Source organism: Callithrix jacchus, chromosome 10 (genome assembly GCF_049354715.1).
Source record: "Callithrix jacchus isolate 240 chromosome 10, calJac240_pri, whole genome shotgun sequence".
Taxonomy (NCBI): domain Eukaryota; kingdom Metazoa; phylum Chordata; class Mammalia; order Primates; family Cebidae; genus Callithrix; species Callithrix jacchus.
In genome coordinates, this window is record NC_133511.1 from 68,316,032 (window position 1) to 68,329,034 (window position 13,003).

General features: G+C 56.8%; 1 protein-coding gene across 15 annotated transcripts in view; it reads left to right on the forward strand.

Annotated features, from left to right (window-relative positions):
* The window catches only part of PDE2A (phosphodiesterase 2A), a 104,005-nt gene that overhangs the window by 41,830 nt on the left and 49,172 nt on the right, over nucleotides 1-13,003 (forward strand). For 6 of the 15 annotated variants that reach the window (XR_013523259.1, XR_013523258.1, XM_054241949.2 and 3 more), the window contains one exon: nucleotides 5,194-5,255. The exons of 2 other annotated variants lie outside the window; for them this stretch is intronic. Coding sequence is in view for 10 of the 13 variants with exons in the window: in XM_054241949.2 (XP_054097924.2) it covers nucleotides 5,194-5,255 (62 nt within the window). In the remaining 3 variants the exon portion in view is untranslated. Of the gene's footprint in view, nucleotides 1-3,096; nucleotides 4,438-4,944; nucleotides 5,075-5,193; nucleotides 5,256-13,003 lie in introns of those variants that run through there. 7 more of the 15 variants (XR_013523256.1, XM_078340286.1, XM_054241947.2 and 4 more) reach the window with 5 other exon arrangements.

Consider the following 13,003-nt stretch of genomic DNA (forward strand, 5'->3'; position numbering starts at 1 on the left):
ATACTTAATAAAATTCGAATCCAAAAATGTCTGAGTGCATTCCAAAATGAGTAAAAATGTAACTTTATGAAAATGCTAAACATACGTGATTGTTCTAATGTAAATTGTAAGCCTCAGCTGCTTCCCCTAAACTTCGGATCCGGCTCCCTTGAAGCCACTGCCTCTGATGTGGCTACCCCCTGCAGCTCCAGGACCTTCCTGTTCAGCTCCCTGGAGAGGAGCCGGCAGGGCCCCTCCTCTGCGGAGCCTGTACTCTGGCTGATGGCTTCAGGGGGCAGGCATTCCGCCTTTCCTGTCCCCCACCCTAAGGGAGTTGGCCTTGCATGCCTCCCATCCATGGTTGCCTCTATTAGGGGCTGCCACTGGGAGACAGGCAGGGCACGTGAGTTGCGGGAGCTGAGGGTAAGAGGGGCTGAGAGCTTGTGGTATGGGGAAGGTAGGCTGGCCAGAAGAATGTAGAGGGCCGGGGGTGAGAGCAAAGGGGCACAGGCAGAGCTGAAGCACAGTGTCACCCCCACACAAATACTGGTATTTCAGAGTAGAAAAGCGGTGCTGTTTCCCGAAGCATCAGAATACTGAGGTCCGATCTTGCAATCTCTAAGTTGCATTCCTGGGCCCCAACTCTCTGGTATTCTTGCACAGGACCATTTTCTGGGCTGCATTTTCTCACTTGTAAAAGGAGGAGGTTGAGGGTCAATATATCCATGGGATATATGAGCTCTAGCTCTAGGAGTGTAGGATTTGGAGAATCTGGAATTGTCAGTTTGTGGGGCTCTAACTGGGGCAATCCTAGCATTCCTTGCCTCTCAGCTCCCAGCCACGGCTGTGTTGATGCGTGGTTGTGTGATTCCGACATTCTGTGACTTTAAGATGCTGAGGCTCTAGGAGCTGGAGATATGGACATTCTGTGAATATAGGATTCTAGGATTTGATGGTTTGATGATTCAATGATTCTAAACGGGGCTGCTGGGAAGAACTGCAACCACCTGCCTTGTTAATGTCAATGTTCAGTTATTAAAAACATAACAAGAAGCAATGGAGACAGATAGCTCAGGATGGTGGTCGCTCCCTCCACCCGCAGGGAGGGAGGGAGGACAGGACAGGCTGGGCTGGCATTAGAGGAGAATGGAGACCTTTTCAACCTGGATCACACAGGCTATCTTCTTGTCACAACAGAATTGGTGAGTGTACATTCGAGAGATCTGCCACTCCCAAAGCTTGCAGGGTAAGGGGGTCATTTCCTTCAATACTGGCCTCTATTCCTTAACCATTTCAGAATGTGGCGGAGAGAGGAGAAACTGCCCTTTCCTCCCAGCCCACAAAGTCTCTGGGCAGAAATGGCAGCAGTGGAGGAAGGAGAGGCATTCCCTGACAGCCTGATGGGGAAACAGGATATGAATACTTCCTGGACACAGACATGGAAGTGCATGAACCTCCTGCGAGTTCCCCGTGTCCAAAGGCCTCAGACAAGGGCAGAAGCCAGGACAGCCAGAGGCATCCCATTGGCATGCCCTGAGGAGGGAATGCCGTCGTCTGAGGATGGAAGACCCTGTCCTTGCCCTGAGGGTGGCGGTGAGAAGGGGTCAAGGAAGGGAGTCCCAGGTCAGGGACTAGAAGTGATGGCAGGTCCTCCCCTGTGTGCGAGGCCACAGCCCAGTCATCCAGTCCTTTGCTGCCTCCTGGGTCCTTCCTATGGCCTCAGCACCCAGGCCAGAGCTGGGGAGGGGTCCAGGCTGCAGGGGAGGGTTTCCTTCTAGAGTGCCCACCCCTATGGGTCCTTGGAAGCCCAGTACAGCTGCATGGGTCCAAGGGCTTCCCTGCCTGGTAGGTTCACAGAACAAAGCTGGCCCCGGTCACACGCACAATGGGGCCTTAAATCAGGCTTCCTGATTCCCAGTCCTGGGTGTTCCTCATTGCCCACAGCCTCCTCCACTTTCCCTGGGACACCTGAGGAGCAGGCTTGGAGGGGGGACTCAGGTTAGGTAGCGGAAACTCTGTTCATCACCCCTCTGTCTTCCTCCTCCCACAGGCCAGAAGCAGGTGTGGCGGTGACAGCTGCCCCCAGTCCTCCACAAGGCTCCATTGTCCCTGGCATGGAGCCTCTCCCCAGCTGCAGGCTGCAGTGTGCCTCCTCAGGCCCTCCTGTCTTTACACTGCCACCTTCTTCCTCCTGCTGCCCCTTCCCTTGTCTCATCTCTGCTTGCCCTAGGGCCCTCCCCATCCCTGTGAGGTCTCTGTCTCTGGCTTTCTCTGGATGTAAGCCTCTTTCCAATGAAAGTTAGATTTGGAAGGGCCCTAGGGGATCACCAAGTCCAACCGTTTTATTCTTCAGATAAGGAGACCCGCTCAGAGAGGGGCAGGTCCTGTCCAAAGCTGCACAGTAGGCTGGGGCAGAGCCCAGTGCTATGCTCGCTTCCACGCTGGGCCATGGGTGCACACTGCCCTTGGCATCAGGCATCCAGGGTTTGAGAACTGACTGTGATGATCAGCGCTTAAGCACACAGGCACCTACAGAAACGCGGGGTGGGGGGATCTTTTCTCCTCAGCCTTTTTCCACAGCCCAAGCTGCCCTCTCTTCCCCTTCTTTGTCCAACTCCTCTCTTTCACTGTCCCTGCTCTCTGCTGGCCCCTGCCTCTGGCAGACACTGTCCTTGGGACACACACTAGAGCTCAGGCCTCCATGACTAAGATGTGCATCCATACGCCCAGACACAGACACACAGACTGTACAAGTGTATCATGGGATCTTTAAATCCCGGCTGAAAACTGATCAGACCACCAGGAGACCACTCTGGAACCCAGTGTCCTATTCCTGTCAGGGCTCAGATACCTCCTCCAGGAAGCCCCTTAGGAGCCCTGAATACTGTCTCTGTCCAACTAGCCCCTTTGTGACAGCTGAGCTCTGTGAGCCTAGGTTCCTTCTCTGTGACCCGAAGGGCAAGGCTGAGTCCCCCATTCAGTCCTGGGGCCACTCCTTCAGTGTCTCCAGGAGGGGCTCAGTTTCCTGTTGCTGGGTGGGGAGAGCCCTGAGGTCCCCACGGGACATGGGACAATGGGGAGGCGGTGACAGATGAGAGGCTGAGTCTTCCCTAAAGCAGACTCCACCCTCCCCTGACCTCCCTGGCTGGTGGCTTGGGCACAGTCCTGGCCTGTTGGCCCCTGAGAACTAGGGTCCTGGTGTGACCCTACTGTGCGGAGGTCTGGGAATCGAAGCCCTGATTTTCTCTAACTGGCGGCTGTAGAGGCCAGGCCTCCAGGACACCGGTAGGCTATTCGCAGGTTGGTGCAGATTCCAGTGTCCAGGAGGGGTGAGCTGGGCTTCTCTGGCTTGGGGGGCCTGTGTAGGGAGAGCAGGAGAGTGGTGAACACAGGCTGGTGTGGGATAATGGGGAGCTGGGAATACCTAGCTGAGACTCCCTCCTCCTAGCCACTTTCCCCACACTTGAAATTGGCTGGAGAGGGAACCAGAAGTTGGGTGGGGTTGGGAAGGGACAGGAGCCAACAGCCAGCCTCTGGGCAGTGCCTCTGCTGGGCTAGGGGGCAGGAACCTGTCCTGGGATTGGTGGGAGGCCTGACGGGGGAGTGAGATTCTCCAGTGAAATTGGCATTCCTTCCTCTTAGGGGAGGGGAGGGGGCTGTCCCCAGGCTGCTCAGCAGGTAGCCCATCTGGATGTGGGTGGAAAAGAAGACTCAGGCTTTATGGATTAAAGGGATGGCCCTGGGGTCAGGCACTTATCTCGACCCTCGTCATTTCCTCTGCGGATGCGGCTAGGTGAGTGGGGTCATTGCACAGAGGGAAGGAAGAGGCCAGGGCCGACGCATACCAGGCCTACAGGAGAGTCAGGCACACGGACGACCTCATCACACCCTGGCTGCAGTCAGCCCCTCATAGAGGCCCAACCACACGCCACTGTCACTGCGGGAGATGGCCACACCCAGACCATCACCCCACACACAGACCCAGTCTCCCTAGATGACACTCAGACCCAGCTGCAGGCACACCCAACTGCAGGACACAGGGACATGTGGGACAACCAGACACCCTGCCACAGCCACACTGCCAGTCTCCGCACACCAGGTGCAGCTCCGGTCACCCCTACAGTCAACCCAAGGAGAGCCAGAGATTCCAGCAGTCATGGGAGGCATCCAGTGCCCAGGCGAGAAGAGGGGGACACCAGCAGGGAACCCAGAGCCTCCCCCATGCCAGACTGTGCCCTTCCCACAGCTCACAGAAGGAGCGCCTCAGGCTGTTTATTTCCTAGCAGCGACTAGCAGGGATGGGTGTCTCATCCCCCTCCCCCTCCCGGTCCCCACCACACAATTCTGAAGCTGCCAAATCAAATCAGCCCCTGCACCCGCGCCAGGCTGGCATGGCGGCCAGCAGCTGACGGGAACGAAGCCAGGCTCAGAATATCCCGCCGCCTGTCCGATGCCTGGGTAGGCTTGTTGGGTGGGGGTGGGGAGGGGCAGGAGCCTGGCAGCCGGGCCCTGGGCAGTGCTTCTGTGAGAAGCTGGGGGTTTGGAATGCCATGGGGTAGTGGGCATCTGGAGAAGGAGTGAACAGGTCCCTGTGGTGTCTCCAGGCTGCTGTGGCAATGTCTCCACCACCAGCATTCAGGGAGCTATGGAAGTGGTACTGGTGGGATACAGGTTGGGGGTCTGATCCAGTCCAGATGACTGGGCACTGGGCTGGGGTGGGGGCTCCCGCATGTGCTCACATTCATCCAGGACTCACAGCGCCTAGGCTGGAAGCCCCTTGGTTGTCTGTGAGTAAAGACCCAACTCGCTGTGGAGGCCCAGTGACTATGTGAGGTGGACATTACTAATCCCAGTTTACAGATAGGGAAACTGAGGCTTAGAGAGGGCTAGTGGAGTTCCCTGGAGAGAAGCAGAAGTGGATCAGGCCTCAGAAAGGGTAAAGAGGTGGTCGTTTTCACTCCTTAGGAGACCTAGGTGGAAAGAAGGAACATGGCTCTGTTCTCAGAGTCAAGGAACAGAGGATACAGCAGAGCCAGAGGTGCCCATGGGAAGCAGAGAACAAGGAGGGAGTCTGGGGAGAGAGACGTGCAACCAGGCAAGGCTCCCTGGAGGAGGGGCCGTCCATGGGCTTGCTGGGGACTAATGGGAGGGCAGGCTGGGGAGAAGGGGAGAAGGCCTGGCCAGCCTCAGCCCCTGACCTTCTTGTCTTTGCAGCCAGCCTGGACCCCCTTGCAAAGGAGCCAGGACCCCCAGAGAGTAGAGACGACCGACTGGAGGTGAGAGCTCAGTGGAGGGAGAAGTGGGTGGGCTTGAGGGAGTGGGGCGCAGACTGGATATCAGTCTGTGTGGTGCCCTCCCCTTTGGGAGGACAGGGAGGCTGGAGTCGCATCCCAGCCCCAGCTCTCCAGACTAGGATCACCCCCATATCAAGACCATCTCCCCTCACCCTATATATCCCCAACCTGGAAGTCCTCCAGTGAGGATTCCTCCTCTCAACTCACCTGGGAATCACTCCAGACTCCTTCCTTGTCCTCCCCACCTTCACCCAACAATTCCCTGTTGATTCTCTGCCCCGAGTATTTCCCGAGTTCCTCTCCTACTCCATTCTGCTGCCTGCTTGGGTCCAAGCTCCCTGTCTCTCCCTTGAGCCACTCACTGGCTGCCTGCTTTCAGTTTCCCCCATCCTCCACGTGCCACCAGGAGGCTCTCTCTAATGCACAGACCTGAACTTGTCACTCTCTTGCCCCAGAATCCTCCATGCTCCCCATTCCTAATTCCCCTTTGCAACTCCAGCCTGGCTACTGACCCCCTTCATCTATTCCTGCCTCCCCCAACCACTCCCGCCGGCCTCTTCCCCCCCCAGCTTCCTAAATCCTTTGGGGATCAGCTCTAGCCTCCTCTCCTCTGGGAAGTCTTCCCTACCCCTTGACCACGGGACCAAGCTCGCTCACGCTCCCTCCTCTGAGCTCTCGTGCCCTGGCAGTCAGATGCCGGGGTACTCTGCTGTCTGTCGCCCACCGTGCTGTGCGTGAGCACCCTGTTTTCTCCATCACGTGACTCTGTGTGTCTGGCTTGTCGTCTTCTCTGCACTGTGAGCTCCTTGAGCCTGGGCACTGTGCTTTCGTTATTCCTGAACCTTCTACCACCCTTGGGTGGGTACTGGTGCAGGGCTCAGCCAGTGCATTTCTTTCCCTGTGAGGGGTACCATCCCCAACCCCTAACATGCCTTTGGGGTGCCTCATAGGAATCTTCAGTGCTCGAAGGGGACTTGACGAGCACACAGGGTGGGGTGCTAATGTTGAAGATAGGCATAGAGGAAGGTGCCTGTGTGTGTGTGTGTGTGTGTGTATGTGTGTGTGTGTGTGTGTGTATGTGTATGCGTATATGTTGTGAACTGGACCCACAGCCAGAACAGCATGAGTCTGCCCAGGCCCAGCTGAGCAGGGGAGGAAGATGCTGCTTGTATTAGCCCTCCTGTGTGCCAGGAGCTTTCGACACCTCCCTTGTTTAATTCTTACAATACCCTTATAAGGCAGGGACTGCTATTATTCCTGCTTCACATTTGGCGAAGCTGAGGCCCAGAGGGGTCATGCAGCAAGTGAATTGGGACAGAGCTGACAGTGGAGCCCAGATGTGTCCCAGGCTCGAGGCTCACTCTTTCCCATCTTACTAAGATGGGAACGAAGGTGCCCGCACAGGGCCTGGTACGCAGAAGGGGCTCAGCATGGGTTCCCTGCTGGGACACAGGGCCAAGACCTGAGAATGTGTTTCCAAATGGGGCTGGGCCCTGCTGCTGGGAGCTGGCAGAGGGAGACGGGAGGGGAGGGCCTGGAAAGCCATTATTAATTTATTTACTGCCATGGCATTCCCCATGGGGCGGGGCTCCCCCCAGAGCTGGGACAGATGGTGTTCCTGGGAGCCTGCAGTGTCTCAGCAGCCTCGGCCACCTGCCAGGAAAGACTAGATTTGTCATCCACTCAGGGAGCCACGAGAGGAGGGGGCTTTGGCAAAGCCGAGACCCTCCTGGGCAACGGGGGCTGTGCCCAAGGGAAGGAGTTACGCCTCTGTTCCCTGCTTACGCCTCTGGAGCAGCCCCCTCTGCCGAGGCCATTGGGTTGCCCTCTGCAGGTTCAAGTTCTGCCCCTTGCTCAGCTCCACTGGCCTCATCCTTCCCCTGAGGCTGCCCTGGGTAGGCCTCACCTGCTCCTACCCCTGTTTTCTCTCTGCCTTTCCTTGGGCTGGGTCCTGCTGCCTCCTCCCTCTGACAAAGGATCTTGGGCCATGAGCTCCTCAGCTCTCAGCTCCGTCCTGACCCCATCCCCACACCTGTCCCAAAGACAGTTTGTGTCTACCTGGACTCCTGGCAGGGCCTGCTGTATTTCTGGGTTCTGCCAGCACCCCACCCAAGTGTCCAGGCCCATGCTCAGCCCTGCTATGAAGAGATGGGCTGCCTGAGGGGATGCCCCTGACATCGGGAGGGCAGGACTGGAGAGAGTGAGGACCTGAGGGCATTGCTCAGACCATAGGGACAGCTGGAGGTAAAAGGAGCTGGGGAGCCTGAGGAGGGGCCTTCCTGTCAGGGTGGAGGCTGGGAAGCCAAGATGGCCTCATGTAGTGGACAAACCACAGGGTCAGATGAGCATGGGTTCAAGTTCCAGCTCCCTTGCTTCCTAGGTGTGTGGCCTTGTGCCTCTCACTTAACCAGCCCGAGTGTCGTCTCCTCACCTGCCAGGCAGGGATAAGAACCTCTGTTATTCTGGGACATCATCACTGTTATTCGACATTAGCGCAACAGAGCTATTGGGAAGTTACAAAGACTGTATATGTGGGGTGCCCGGCGCAAGCCTGGCTCATGGCAGGTCCTTGGGGAGAGCTAGCCTCCTCCCTGTTTCCCTTGAGGGTGCCATCCTTGGAGCCAGGACTAGGCTGTACCCCCATGAGACAGGGCGCTCTGCAGGGCTGGGCTGAGGCTTATGGAAGTTCTATGGGCATGGCATGCTCTCCTGGCACTGGCTGGGAGGCAGCCAAGAAAGCAGAGCTGCCAGCACCCATCCCTGCCCAGCAGGCATGTGTTCAGCACACCCTCCTGGGATGGTTCCCTGGCCCCTGTGCCAGCAGCTGGCTTGGAGGAGGGGCTCTTGGCATCCTCCTTCAGGGCCAGGCTTCCGCATCGTTACTGTCTCTCTGGAAGTCGGGGCTGAGGCAGTTCAAGTTGGTGAACTGAGCATGCTGAGCAATGCCCTCTTTGTGATTGCTCTCAGGGCCCAGATAGGGGCTTGGGAGCCCTAGCTGGGGTGGGGGGGGTGGGGAGAGGTGGACGTGGATGAGGGCACTGGTGTCCAGACTAAGTACCAGAATGCACCACCTAACACCGGCTCCTCTATTGCTGCCCTTGGGACAAAGACCACACCCCTTGGCAGGGCATTGCTGGCCTTGCCTGCTGGGTACCCTCATGTCCCCTCGTGTCCCCTTATGTCCCAAGACAGCCAGCACTCCCACCACATGGTTGTGCTCAGTCCCAGCACATAGCAGTTCCTCCCACCTCCTGCCTTCGCTTACACTGACCACCTGTCTGGAAGGCCTTCCTTTCTTTCTCCACCTACTCTCTTTTCAAGGCCCAGATGAAATGTTGCCTCCTTTGTGAAGTTCTCTCAGACTTGTCCTTCCACCACAGGCCAAGCCAGTCTCCCCCCTTCTCCAGGCACTCACAGTCCCCATTTCTCTAAGCCCGCGGTTGGGAAACCTGTTACCCCACGTGGTGCTGTGGGTAATGTAGCCTTCCCCATGGGAGTGTGTACACCCAGGAGGAAGAGACTGAGACTGAGTCTCCTTTGTCTCTCTTGGGCCCATGTGGTACCTGGTATAGGCCTAGTATACAGTAGGTGCTCAATTAATACTTCTTGAATGAACAAGAGTGGCTGTGAGTAGGACTGGAGTAGTTCCAAGAAGGGGCAGTTTTGGAGACTTGGAGGAGGCAACCTTGGAACTTTGAAGGATGGAGAGGGTCAAGACCACCGACGGAACAAGGCAGAGATCAGCTAGGCAGTCAGAGAGGTCCATATAGTCAGCTGCTGACAGCATCAGCTGAGGACAATCAGGACCAGAACAGACTGGGAACAAGCAGATAGAGGAGCCTGGAACAAGGACTCAGCCCCAGAGGGGGCTGCAGGAGGCTGGCTCATGCTCAGAACCTGGCTCCAAAACATTCTGCCCCTGAGTCCTGGGCTGAGGAGGGCTTGGTGCCAGAGTCAGGGTGAGGCTGAGGCCACCAGTGATGAATATGTGGGCCCAGTTGTGGGGTCGTGCTAGGCAGGGGCGGGAGCCAGGTTGGAGGGGGTATTGCCGTTGCCACTGGGGGTGGAGCAGGGCTTCGCTGGGGAAGGAGCAGCTTGTGCGAGAGTGTGGGCAGGAGTGGGCGGGGGGAGGCTCCCAGTACAGGAGCACAGCTTACCAGCAAGGAGCCCTGGGTGAGGGTGGAGGTGGCCCTGCAGGCAGCACTTTTCGGGCCACTGTCTAACATTCCCGAGTGAGAGCTCCTAACTGCCAGGTGTGTTGCCTTCTGCACCTCAGGAGCCAGTGGCCTCTGTGATGCCCCATGGCCCTGAGGGAGCGGCTGCCAACAAGTTGGCCATAGCATCTGGCATCCATGGGGGCCCTGAGGCCCTGCCATATGTCTATGCCCACCTGTTGGGCTGCACAGGCCCAGGGCGTGCAGGGACCTGGGGCCAGGGAGGCAGTTTCAGCTGCCACTCCAGCCTGTCTCTCTGCCTGCCCATCCACTGTCCACACCCCTGGCTGACTGCATAAAGGGAGAGATGGGCATCAAAGGTCCTGCCGACTGAGAAGCCTAGTCTGAAGGAAGAGGCATTAAGCACCAGGGACTTAAACCCAGATAAGATACACACTGAGCTAGGGGAGGCTTGCAGGCAGGCCTAGGCCCAGAGAGGGCCAGCCTCCTCCAGATCCTGGAGTGGAGACTCAGAGAAAGGCAGGGGCTGGCTCAGAGGCTCAGGAAGGTCAGAGGCAGTGCCCAGGCCAGATGCTGCAGCCCCGGGCTGAGGTTCCTACAGCCGGCCCCGCCCCCACCATCCTGCCTGGCCCTTGGCTGTAAACACTGAGAGAACAAGTTCCGTTTCCCGGGAAATATTTATCTCAGGCTGTGTGAGGAGCGTGTGCGCTGGCCTCCGTGTGTCCTTCCTGCAGGCTGGCCAGGGCAGGAGGAGAGGGGGCTTGACCGGGCCCTTGTTGGGGCAGTCCATGAGGCCAGGAGGGAAGGGCATGCCAGAGGCTGCTGCCTAGAGCCTGAGTCCAAGTGCCGCCTGAGTGCTGGAGAGGTGGGAGCAGATGGGAGAGAAGCCTGTTTTCTCCAGATCCCACAAATGCCCTCCGCCTCTCTCATGTTCCTTTCTTCTTCCTGGTCCATCCTGTCTCCTCCAGGTTCCGGCCTCCAGCCTGGTGTCCCCTCCTCAGGCTGCCTTTTCCTCCTCCTCCTCCCTGTTTCCCGGCTTTCAGCCGCTTCCTCTGGGAAGTGTTCTTCAACTTTAAATCTCGAACTCTTGTCCTCTGCCTTCCTCCTCCCCGTCCTCAGGCTTTCAGCAGCTTCACATGGAGCTCTGTAGACCAGCATCAGGCTGGTCCTGTCCACAGTGGTTCAGCTGCTGTAGCAGCTTTGTACAGGTTGTCCTGGAGCCCTGTTCTGGGAAGCACAGGCCTGGGCACCCTGGGGGTGGCACGAGGCCCGGAGCTCATCTCCTCTGTCTATCCACTAAAGCCAGCACCCCCCAGTGCAGACACATGGGGGCTCCAGGTTGGTGGACTGGGGGAGGATGGACAGTCCCATGGATCCAGCCCAAATTGAAGTAGGGAGGCAGAGGGCCCAGGGTTCCTGTTGGCCGGTGCCTGGGCTTAGGGCTGTGTATCCCAGACAGGCCAGGCCTGCTAGGGGCCCTGACAACAGGAAATCCTTGAAGGAACAAGCAGAGGCTGAGGACTCTGAGCACAACAACAGGAAACAGCCGTGACACGGGGCAGCAGCCCTGACGACTATGCCCAGTGGGGTGGGGACAAGAAGCTGAGCTTGTGGAACCCAGGGTTACACCAAGAGGGACACAGAGATACTGTGGGACAGGGGGCATTCTGCACATGTGACGCGGAGCTTATGAGGTGTGATATTGAGTGTGCGACCATGATCATGGCGTACTGTGTGGAGTATGGGTGAGTCACTGAGTATGTGACACTGGGTACGAGGCACTCTATGATAGGAGATGTGTACACAGTGGCTGTGCCACCAAGTATGTGACACTGATACTAAGTGTCTGACATTGCACATTGCCTGTACCACGTGTGCCATATTGAAAGTGACAGTGGGTGCATGGAGGGTGTGACTCCATAAGAATCAAATACGGAAACATGAGCAAATTATGCTGCAGTAACAGGTATGGTCATGAGTCTGTGGCTCGAGTGTCTGACACTGAATTGTGAAACAGGGTGTCCCAAGCATATGATCTAGTGAGGCTGAGTGTGCAAAGGCATGACATGGAGTGACAGCAAGTGCGTGGAAGCAAATGTGTGACACTGTGTGATCCTGAGCCTGACATTACATGTGTGATGCTGTGTAATGGTTGTGACAGTATGCAATGTGCAAACACATTACTGTGTAGGACACTGTCAGGGGGATGCACTGAAGGGTTCAGGCTGGAAAGTAACACCATCCAAAGGATGGTTTTAAAAGATTGCGCTGGTCTGGGCATGGTGGTTCACGCCTGTGGTCCCAGCATCTTGGGAGGCCAAGGCAGGTGGATCACGTCAGGAGTTGGAGACCAGCCTGGCCAACATAGTGAAACCCTGTCTCTACTAAAAATACAAAAATTAGCCGGGTGTGGTGGTGGGCGCCTGTAATCCCAGCTACTCAGGAGGCTGAGGCAGGAGAATCATTTGAACCAGGGAGGCGGAGGTTGCAGTGAGCCAAGATTGTGCCATTGCACTCCAGCCTGGGCAACAGGGCAAGACTCTGTTTCAAAAAAAAAAAAAAAAAGAATTGCTCTGGCCAGGCATGGTGGCTCATCCCTATAATCCCAGCACTTTGCGAGGGGGATGAATCATCTGAGGTCAAGAGTTTAAGACCAGCCTGGCCAACATGGTGAAACCCCATCTCTACTAAAAATACAAAAATTACCCAGGTATGGTGGCAGGTGCCTGTAATCCCAGCTACTACAGAGGCTGAGACAGGAGAATTACTTGAACCTGGGAGGTGAAGGTTGCAGTGAGCTAAGATTGCACCATTGCACTCCAGCCTGGGTGACAAGAGTGAAACTGTCTCGAAAAAAAAAAATTGCTCTGGCTGCAGCGTGTGTATGTGTGCATGTGTGCACACTGTGTGGCAGAGGAGGGGGGATAAGTTAGGGGATGCAGAGAGGAGGTGGGCAGAGCAATTGGAGGCTCCTGCAGCTGCCCAGGCAGGAGATGGTGCCTGTGCTGATGGGATGGCAGATAAGGACCAACTTTGGAGATATTTGAAAGTGGAAATGGCAGAACTTGCTGATGTATGAGAAGGTGAGCAAGAGGGAGAATCCGAGAACAACTTCCAGGATTCTGGCTTGAAGGACCAAGTGATGGATTGTGGAGATGTTTCTGAGATGGGCAAAGGCAGGGGGAAGGTCAGCACTAGTAGGGTGGGAGGACAAGGAGGCAGAAATTGAGCGAGCTGTTTTAAGGACGTGTTAAGGGAATTATCCAGGTGAAGGTGTGCCTCGGGCAGTGGGGCCAGGCTGGGGATACACCTGGGGAGTTGACAGGCATGGCGAGTTTGTTAAGGTCCTGGATCTGGCTGGAATGACAGAGAACGGGAGCTTGGCAACAGAAGAGGTGGGGACTTAGGACTGAGCCTTCAACCCTGTGTATTCCATTGTTTAGAGGCCGGTAGGTGAGGATGAGCAGCAACGAGACAGAGGAGGAGGGCCAGGGAGGGAGAGACCAGGAGTGTGAAGCCGGAAGCCAAGAAAGGAGAGAGGCTCAAGGAGAGGGA